This window comes from Chrysochloris asiatica, unplaced genomic scaffold (assembly GCF_000296735.1).
Source record: "Chrysochloris asiatica unplaced genomic scaffold, ChrAsi1.0 scaffold00086, whole genome shotgun sequence".
Classification (NCBI taxonomy): Eukaryota; Metazoa; Chordata; class Mammalia; order Afrosoricida; family Chrysochloridae; genus Chrysochloris; species Chrysochloris asiatica.
Window position 1 is genome coordinate 3039749 of NW_006408604.1, and position 10970 is coordinate 3050718.

The following is a 10970-nucleotide window of genomic DNA, read 5'->3' on the forward strand; positions in this document are numbered from 1 at the left end:
AAGAAGAAGTCCAACCTGCACTGAAGACATTGGTGAAAAACAAGGTTCCAGGAGTTGACCAATTAGAATGTTTCAGTAAGTTGATAGAGCACTGGAGGCAATCACTTGTTCATGCCAAGAAACTTGCAAGATAGCTATCTGGACAACTGATAGGAATAGATTCATATTTGTTCCCAATCCATAGCAAGGTGACCTAATGGAATAATATCATTAATAATCATTAATATCAAAATTCAAAAAAGTTTGCAGCTGTAGCTACAGGGAGCTGCCAGAAATTCAAGCTGAATTCACAAGAGGACATGGAATGAGAGTTGCCATTGCTAGCATGAGATGGATCTTGGCTAAAAACAGAGAATACCAGAATGATAGCTATTTGTGCTTTATTGCCTATTCAAAGACATTTAACTATGTGGATCATAACAAACTATGGATAACATTTCAAAGAATGAGAATTCTAGAACACTTAATTGTGCTCATTTGGGACCTAGATATAAATCATGAGGCAGTCATTTGAACAGGAAAATGTATGCTAGGTTGTATCCTTTCACCATACTTTTATCAATCTGAATGCTGAACAAATGCAAAAAGCTGGACTATATGAAGAACATGACGTCTGAATTAAAAGAAGGCTTATTAACAATCTGTGATATGCAGATGACACAATCTTGAGTGCCAAAAGTGAGTAAATGTAGCATTTATTGATAAAGATTAAAGAATGTAGTCTTCAGTATGGATAGCAGCACATTAATATCGAGAAAACAAAAATCCTCACAATTGGACCAATAAATCACATCAAGATAAATGGAGAAATTAATTGAACCTGTGAAATATATAAGTGTATTTGAATTCACAATCAACAGTCATATTAGCATCATTCAAAAAATAAAACCACTTATTACATTAGGCAAATCTGCTACAAAAGACCTCTTTCAAGTGTTAGAGCAAAGATGTCACTTGAAGGACTAAAGTGTGCCTAACATATGCCAATATTTTAATCAACTCATATGCATGGGAAAGTTGGACAATGAATATGGAAGACCAGAGAAGAATTGATGTATCTGAATTATGATGTTGACAAAGAATATTGAATATATATAAATGACTGTCAGAAGAATGAACAAATCTGTTTTGGAATAAACACAACTAAAATGCCTCTTAGATGTGAGGATGCTGAGACTTTATCTATCATACTTTGGACATATGGTCAGGAGGGACAGTCCCTGGAGAAGGACATTATGCTTGGTAAATAATGAAAAAGAAGATTCCCAATGAGTTGGATTCACATAGTGGCAGCAACAATTTGCACAAACATAACAACAATTTGAGGATAGTGCAGGAATGGGCAGTGTTTCATTTTGTTGTGCATAGCATTGTGTTGAATTTGAACTGACTTGACACCTCCCAACAAATAACAACTCCCAATCTGAGGCAAAGGAAAGACCCAACTCTAACCTCTGCAAGCTTTCCTGTTTCACTTAATAGGCAGGTAGGAATCTTCTGAGCAGTTGTGAAGGCCAAAGCTCAGGGATACAAGTATGCCAGAAGATTGAGATAGAATCATTAGATGATGGAATGTATCTCCCCTACTCCTGCATCCTACCTTACTGACACAGTATGAGGATTTCTGTATAACAACAGGAATTACAGTTGAAAGAATTGTAAGCTTTAGATTCTATTTAAGAGGTATTTCTTTGAAAACCCAAGGCAACAGGGCAAATAAAAACAAGGACATTAGGAAAAAATGTTAGCTTCTGATACTACAGCAAACATTTAACCAGAAAAATATAAAACTTCACACCAAATGTTTATTTACCTCAGTTAATTTTACCTTAAACATCATATCTGGTTTGCAACAAAAATTATAAGGTATGCTAAGAGGTAAGACAAACACACACACACACAAAAGATCCACACATTTATACAGAATAAAAAGACAAGCCATGGACTGGGAGAAAATATCTGAAAAACATATCTAATGAAAGGACCTGCATCTGAAATATATGAAGAACTCTTCAATATCGATTACAATAACAACCCAGTTACAAAATGGCCAAAGATCTAGAAATATTTCTCACTGAAGAATATATACCGCACTGATGGTGAGCCAGTTCCATCTCATAGTGACTGGTTAGGATGCTTAGATACCAAGTGTCCTCTGGAAGCATGCTGCCACATCTTTCTCCCACAGAGTGACTGCTGGGTTGAACCATCAACCTTTTGATTAGCAGCTGAGCATTTAACTGTTGTTTTCCCAGAGTTCCAAAGAAGACATACAGATAGCAAATAAGAATATGAAAGGATGTCCCAAATCATATGTCATTGTTGGTGGTGTGCTTTGGAGTTGGTTCTGAATCATAGTGACCCTGTATAAGGTTTCTGATGCTATAAATCTATACGGGAGCAGAAAGCATCATCTTTCTCCCCCGGAACAGCTGGTAGTTTTGAACTGCCGACCTTGAGGTTAGCAGCTTAACTTGTAACCACTACGCTACTAGACAATGATATCTTACTATATACCTATTGTTATTGTTGTTAAGTGATGTCAAGTAGGGTCCAATCATAGTGACTCTTTATCGTTTTTCTAAGGAGAAGTTGGTGAGTTTGAACCACTGATCTTATGGTACAAAACGACCTTTAAGTTCAGTGCTTTATCCCAGAGGGCTACATCAAGACTCTACACACCTTTGTTGTTGAGTGTTGATGAGCCGGTTCCAACTCTATTTGTTGTTAAATGTAGTTGCATAGATTCTGACTCATAGCAACCCTGTATAGGGTTATTGAGGAGCATCTAGTGGGTTTGAATGGCAGAGCTAGTGGTTCACAGTCCAATGCTGAGCCTGTAGCACCACAATTGAAATTATGCTTCAGTTTTTACAACTGCTTCCTTAGGTTTCTGTCTTGCATTTCTTACCCTTAGATGAATACATTTCAAATATAGTCTTTTGTGTGTTTATATGCTTCCTTTGTTCCTTAAAGTAAAACAAACCTTTGCTTTGGTTTAACCTTGGTTTGGTTAAAGGCTACATAAAATTGTTATTAATCAATGAGTTGATCATTCTTCTGAAATTAAGACCTGAATATACATATGATATAATTGATTTTGTCAGATTCAGTTTACTTCTCATGATAATATTGAAAATTATGAATAATGTAAAATCTCATAATAAACCATTTAAACATAAACTCTATATCAGAAAATGCTGTCTTTGGAAACTTTCATTTTTAACATTTGAGAAGTAATATTCATATTGTTTCTAATTTTTTTGCTAGTGGTATACAAAATGAACTTAGAAATAATGCATGAGTCAGATTTAGTTCCGCATTAATTACAGTAAAATTGATCATAACAAATGATATTTTAATTGTATGCTAATGAAACATAAATCTTACACTAAAATGGAATAATTTAGACATGCTTTTGGTATTTATGTACTGAGATTTAAGGAAAAAAGAGTCAAAGTTTTTCATTTACATTTGATCAGCTTCAATATTTGTGGGAATGGACTTAGAGTCTATCAACTTTTTTGAATGGATATTTTTATTTGTTATTTAAGTGGTGGTGATGCAGTTATAATATCTTGCTAAAATCTTTTATTCAAAATTTATTTGTACAGCTTATTAGCGGTATCCAGCTTCCTTTAAACTCATCTTACAAAACTGACGTACTAGTGGTAATAGAAATTTTTGGTGTTCCAGATGATCAAATAAAACAACAGAGTCATATAATTAAAAAAAATGGTGAGCTCCTAATATTTTATTGTACTAATATTAGACTTATTGAAAAAACTAAATATTTTATGTTGATACACTTTTAAAAAAACATATTTAGTGTTTATAAGGTAAAGGTTGTGCATTATGTTCATGATTTCTAAAGTCTTATTATACACACATCTTAGTTTTCTTGGGCTGCTATAATAGAAATGCCACAAGTGTGTGGCTTTAGCCAATAAAAATTTATTTTCTCACAATTTAGAAGCTAGAAGTCTGAAAACAAGGTGCCTGCCCTAGTGAAAGCCTTTTTCTTTCTGTTGGCTCAGGCGAAATGTTCTTGTCTCTTCAGTGGTTCTGCTCCTGAGTAATCTTCATGTAGTTTGGCATCACTTTCCCCCATCTCTGCTTTTTTCTCATTTGTTTAATCTTCTTTACATCTCAAAAGAGATCAATTTTAAACATACCCTATACTAATCCTGTCTCATTAACATAAAAGATTCTACCCATTCCCAAATGGGATTATAATAACAGACATTGAGGTTTGGCTATACAACATTATGTCTGACAGACACAATTAAATCTATAACTATGCAGTAAAAACAATTTGGCAATGGCTTAACATATTCTTTAGGTATATTTTCAGATTATGAATACAAAATTTTTCCTGATCTGCAAAATTTATGTTTTTGCCTTTTTATGTTTTCTACTATATCACTGGATTAAGAGACACATTTAGCTTTTAGTCCCTGTGCAATATCTATATCTATATCTATATATTATACACATTTCTACCTTACTGCTGAAATTATTTTAGATCAAAGGTCTGTGATTTCTTACTTAGTACAAATACCATAGAAATATTTTCATACAATATTTGGGTTTATAATGCAGTCATTTTTGCCATAAAGGAAGTGGAGGAATGGAAGAAATGAGATTTTCATGGTTTTAGCATCCCATGACATTTTATGTAACAAGGTAATGGTATTGTTACTTTCCCTTTGAGGTTGAAATAACTAAGGAATTTAGAAAACGATAGGTTGTTGAGATTGACCCTTAGGAAGAATCATCTTGGAGAAAACCAAAATCTGATCCTTGAGTATGGAACATTCTTTGATTGGTATTCCTAAAGTACACAATATGGAATGGTGCTCCTCCAGGGCTAAAAAGCACTGACAGGCAGACAAGTGGAATTTTATTGGTCTTTCTCTTCTTGTGCAATAACTCTCATCAAAGTGATTGGTCTGTCTGTCTGCTTCCTGACTATGCTTCCAGCATGGCCTCTAATACTAAAGACGTGGAAAAATATTAGAGAATTTCGTGATGCCTCATTCCATGTTATTAATGGACAGATCACTGAGATGATTTACTACCTTCTTTGACACCCCACAGAGTTGAAGGAAGGAAACCTGGTGGCACAATGGGTAAGCACTGGGTTTCCAATCAAAACATTGGTAGCTCAAACTCACCTAGTGGCTTCATGAGAGAAAAGACCCATAAAAATTACACCCTACATGAAACTCTGTCATATAGAGTCACTATGAGCTGAAATTGACTCAAGAGCAAGCAAAAGAGTTGAAGGCACATTACAATGGTAGTATCAAGAAAGAGTAACTGTTGATGTCTAGAAATTTGTTCTCTCCATCACTACTTGAAAATTCAGAACAACATGCATGGAACCTTTATTTATTCGATGCACCCTTTATAAATACTACAAAATTCAGATATGCTTAAAAAAATTATGAAGTTCAAAATTGTATATGTAAGAAAGATTCAAGTGGAATAAAAAGAGAAAGTTATACTGGAAATGGTCAGTATAGCCATGCTAGCATGTTAGGAAATTCATTTCCTGTAGAAAATGAATACATTAAGGCTGGGAGATAATAGCAGGGTTGAGCTTCAGGGAAATTGTTTCTGCAGATTAGGTAGGAAGAAGTATATTAGAGGGAAATGAGACATACAAGGTAGAGTTAAGATAAAATTTCAGTAGAGGACATAGATATCAGGTTGTGAAGAAAAGGATGCAACTAGAAAAATAATTGGTGATGTATGTGAGAAACAGGATTCAAGAGTAAGACTCTAAGTAGCTGGACAATAAGAGTGGCTAAGAAATCTAGAAGTTTGGTGTTTAGGGTTATGATAGTATAATTAAATACATGGGACTCTGGGATGAAAAGGATCATATATGTATAAGGTGTAGAAGTATTTCTTCAAGTCGTATTAGAGAAAATCAGAATCACAATGATCAAATTCTGGTATCCTGATTTGCTTATTTTATTTTATGGTTTCTTTTACTAAATTTTTAAACTTAATTGTTGCTGTTGAGAATATACACATCAAAAACATAGACCAATTCAACAGTTTCTACATGTACAATTTAGTGACATTTCAGTTCTGTAATCATTCTCATCCTATTTTTCTGAATTGTTCCTCATTAACATAAAATCACTGCTCCTTAAGGCTCTCATCTTTTAATTTTCTGTTGTCAATTTGATTCCACATAGATAGTTCTTAAAGGAGCATAATGCTCCAGGCAGACCTTTTTTACTGCTTAAGCTAAATTATTTTTTGGTTTTAAAATGACTTCAGGAGGCATTTTTTGGTTTAAGGCTTAAAGATTATTTCAGGGCAATGCTTTCAAGGCTTCATCCACTTCTCATGGCTTCAGAAACTCTAAAGTTTATGAGAATTTGATTTGTGTTTTGCACATTCCCTCCTTTGATCATGACATTTCTATGGAATCTTTCATTAAAATGTTCAGTAATTGTACAACTAAATTCATTCATAACTGAACTTCATGAACACCTGAGAACACTCACCTTTTGATCATGCCCATTGGAAGGCAGTTGGTGAGTTCCTAAGACTACACCAACATACATCATCAACTTAATACTAACATGACACCACAATGCCTTGAAAGCAACAGAAAATCTGTACTCACATAAAAAGACAATAAGTTAAACAAATGAATAAGACGCAGAGCTAGAAAATGATTTTGAGAAAAAAGAGGTGCTAAAACTATCTGATAAAGAATTCATGAGAATGATATATTGATACCTACAAACTACTGACAGAAAAGTCATTGAAAACAAGGGGAAATTCATAAAAGTACTACAGGCACAATCAAACAAAATAGATAAAGGGTTGGAGACAATAGAATACCTGTAAACAGAAATTCAGAAGATTTATATTAAGATATCAGAAATAGACAATACACTGAAAAGGCAAAGAAGAATAATTGAATCAATGGAAGAATTGGTGAGCAAAAGATACATTTCTCATTACTAGCGAGTTAGAAGAACAATTTGAAAAATTAAAGAATGGGAAAAATCCAAAGAAAGCCAAAGACTCATGTGAGACAACACGGAGAGGAGTAACTTATGAGTGATTCAAATTCCAGAACAGAAAGATGCAAAGAAAACCACAGAATAGCTTAAGAGCTGCTGGAAGAAAATTCCTCTAATATCATGAAAGATGAGAAGATAACCATTCAAGAAAGTGAATGAACCCCAGTCAGGATAGACTCCAAAAGAAAATCTCCAAGACACATCATAATCAAACTCTTCAAAATCAAAGACAAGGAAAGAATTCTGAAAGCAGCTTGGAAAAAATGAAATGTTACCAACAAAGAAAAACCAATAAGATTAAGCTTTGATTTCTCAGCAGAAACAATGCAGGCAAGAAGGCAATGGGGATAAATATACAAAACTCTGAAAGAAAACAACAACAACAAAAACCTGCCAACTAAGAATCATATCCCCAGCAAAACTGTCCAGCAAATATGTCAGTGAAATTAGATCATTTTCATATAAACAGAAATTATAGGGCTTTGTAAAAACCAAGACAACTCTCCAAAATATACAAAGGTAGTTCTTTGGACTAAGAACCAACAAGAGCAGAGAACAATCAGAGATTGACATACATGGCAACATCACCCAAAATTCAGTTCAGATATAAAAATGTACAGAGTAGAACAAAACTACAAGACCGAAAATAGGGAATCTGGGATGTCAGTGTAAGAGCAGGACAACTACAAAGCAAAGGAAGGGAAAAGTATAGTTACAGAGTTCCAGGTGGTGAGACAGTCAGGTATATTTCAAAATAAAGCAGATTATTTTTAAATGGGGGAGAAATTAATAAAATACAAGGTAACTCAAAGAAACATAATACATCTTCACATCTAATAAAGAAAAGGAAACTTGATGAAAATTTTAGAAACATTAAAACTATGAAGATATTGACAAGAAAAAGCACAAAAAAATGAACTCAGCACAGGACAGCATGCAGAACAAAGGAACCAGCAACACCACAAAAACAAACAAACAAACAAACAGAAAAATGACCGAAATCAACACCATATACTTATTGATAATGACACTGAACTTCAATGGCTTAAGAGACAGAGACTAGCAAAATGGATAAGAAAGCAGGATCCTTCAATTTGATGTTTACAAGAGACACCTTATACACAAAGACAAAAGTAGATTAAAAATTAAAGGATGGAAAAACTATATCAACCTATTACAATAAAAAAATGAGCAGGAGTGACAATATTAATTTCTGACAAAATAAACATTAAGGCAAAAGCTACCATAAGATACAAATAAGAACATTATGTCATAATTATAATCATATATACCCATAATATCTATGCTCCCAACAAAAGAGTCTCAAAATACATAAATCCTAATAGAATTGAAGAACTAGACTACAGTAATAGTGTTGTTGTTATTGTTAAGTGCCTTATAGTTTGTTCCAACTGAGAGCGACACTGTATAAGGTTTCCAAGAAGGGACTGGTGAGTTTGAACCACCAACTTTGAAGTTAAAACTGACCTTGTGGTCCAGTGCATTATCCTGCATTGCCACCACTTTCAAAAAAAGAACAGAACACCAGAAAGAAACTCAACAAAGACACAGAGGAACTAAAAACACAATCAATTTGACCTCATAGATTTGCACAGAGCATTCAGCCCTAACAATGGCAAAATAAACATTCTTTTCCTGGATACATGGACATTCTCCAGGGCAGCCCATGTGTTAGACCACAAAGCAAGTCTCAATAAATTTAAAAACATCAAAATACTACAAAGAATCTTCTCAGACTACAATGCTATAAAATTAGAAATCAACAATAGGAAGCTCAAGGAAATTAAATAAAATACAAGAAAACTGAAAAACACCCTACTTAAAAGCTATTGGGTAATAGAACAAATTTAAAAAATGAAGTAAAAAAAGTCCTAGAAAAAAATGAGAACGAAAAGACACCATACCAAAGCCTTAGGGATACAGCAAAGTCAGTGCTGATAAGGCAATTTGTAGCAATAAATGCACACATCCAAAAAGAAGAAAGAACCAAAATCAATACATTAACACAACATCTCCAAAATTAGAAAAAGACCAGCAAAGTTAATCTACAGTCACCAGAAGAAAAGAGATGGAGGTTAAAGAAGAAAAAAATGAAATAGAAAACAAAAACAATAGAAAGAATAAGACAAAAAGCTGGTTCTTTGAAAGGATTAATAAAATGGACAAACCATTGGCAAATCTAACATAAGAAAAGGGAGAAGACGCAGCTAGCACACATAAGAAACTATATGGGTGACATCACAACATAATCAACAGAAATAAAATGGAAAGAATGATATGAAGAGTTGTTCTCTAACAATTTTGAAAATCTAGAGGAAATGGATACATTTTGAGTAAAATGACCTACCTACTAGCACAGAGGGAAATTGAAAACTTGAACAGATCAATAAAGAAGAAATTGATCAGGTCATAAAAAACTCCCAACAACAAAAAAGTCCAGGCTCAGATAGCTTTACTGGTGAATTTTACCAACCATTCAGAGAAGAGCTGACACCAATTTTATTCAGTTTAGTCAAGAATATAGAAAAGGATGGAAAACTTCAGAATACATTTTATGAGGTGAGCATAACTCTCATACTAAAATCAGACAAGGCCATCACTGAAAAAGAAAATTATAGATCTATAGCCTCCATGAATATAGATGCAAAAATCTAGCCAATAGAATTCAACAACAAAAATAATAATAATACATCATTACCAAGTGGGATTCATTACAGGGATGCAAGGAAGATTCAATATTAGAAAAACAATCAACATGATCCATCATATAAATAAAAAAGGAAAAGAGCTACATGATTATAACAATTGATGCAGAGAAGACATTTAACAAAATCCAACAACCATTCTTAATAAAAAACGCTCAACAAAGTAGGAATTGAAGGGAAATTCCTCAGTATACTTAAGAGCATATATACAAATCCAGCTGCCAGAATTACTCTCAATGGAGAGACACTGAAAGCATTCCTTTGTGAACAGGAACTAGGCAAGGATGCTCTTTATCGTCACTCCTATTAAATATTGTGTTGGAAGTTTTAGAGCTATAAGGCAAGACAGGAAAATTAAAGGCATTCAAATTAGCAAAGACGATGCAAAATCTCTCAATATACAGATGATACTACCTTTGTTGTTAAGTTAGTTGTTAAGTGCTATTGAGTCAGTTCTGACTCATAGTGACCCTGTATAGGGTTTCTAAGGAGTGGCTGGTGAGCTTGAACCACTGACCTTGCAGTTCAAACTGACCTTGTAGCCCAGTGTATTAAGCCACAGCACCACACCAGGACTCCTGATCTGAACTTATACACAGAAAATACCAAAGATTCAGCAAGAAAATTATTAGAACTCATTGAAGGAGTCAGCAAAGTGGCAGGGTACAAGATCGACATACAAAAATCAGTTGGATTCTTCTATACTAATAAAGAGAGCTCTAAGAAGGAAATTAGGAAAACCCTAACATTTATAAAAGATTAGATATTTAGGAAGAAATCTAACTAGAGATACAAAAGAACAATACAAAGAAAACTACAAACCAGTATTATAAGAAATCAAAAGACATTTTACAAAAATGAAAGAATATACCATGCTTATAGATAGGAAGATTTAACATTGTGAAAATGTTAATACTACCCTGAACAATATATAGATACAGCACAATCTCAACCCAGATTACATCATTCTTTAAAGAGATGGAAAATGATCACAAACTCTATACGGAGTGGAAGGAGACTTCAGATAAACAAAACATTGCTTAAGAGGAAGAACAAAGAAAGTAGTAGGCCTCTCACTCACTGATTTCAAAAGCCACAGTGGTCAAAACAACCTGCGACTGTTACAATGAAAGATATATAGATCAGTGTAACAGAACTGAGAACCCAAAAGTCAATCCATCCACATACA

General features: G+C 33.8%; 1 protein-coding gene across 1 annotated transcript in view; it reads left to right on the forward strand.

Moving 5' to 3' along the window:
* The window catches only part of PLCZ1 (phospholipase C, zeta 1), a 104191-nt gene that overhangs the window by 84517 nt on the left and 8704 nt on the right, over positions 1–10970 (forward strand). Inside the window, exon 11 of the mRNA XM_006866060.1 lies at positions 3615–3738. Within this exon, the coding sequence (XP_006866122.1) occupies positions 3615–3738 (124 nt within the window). The remainder of the gene's footprint in view (positions 1–3614; positions 3739–10970) is intronic.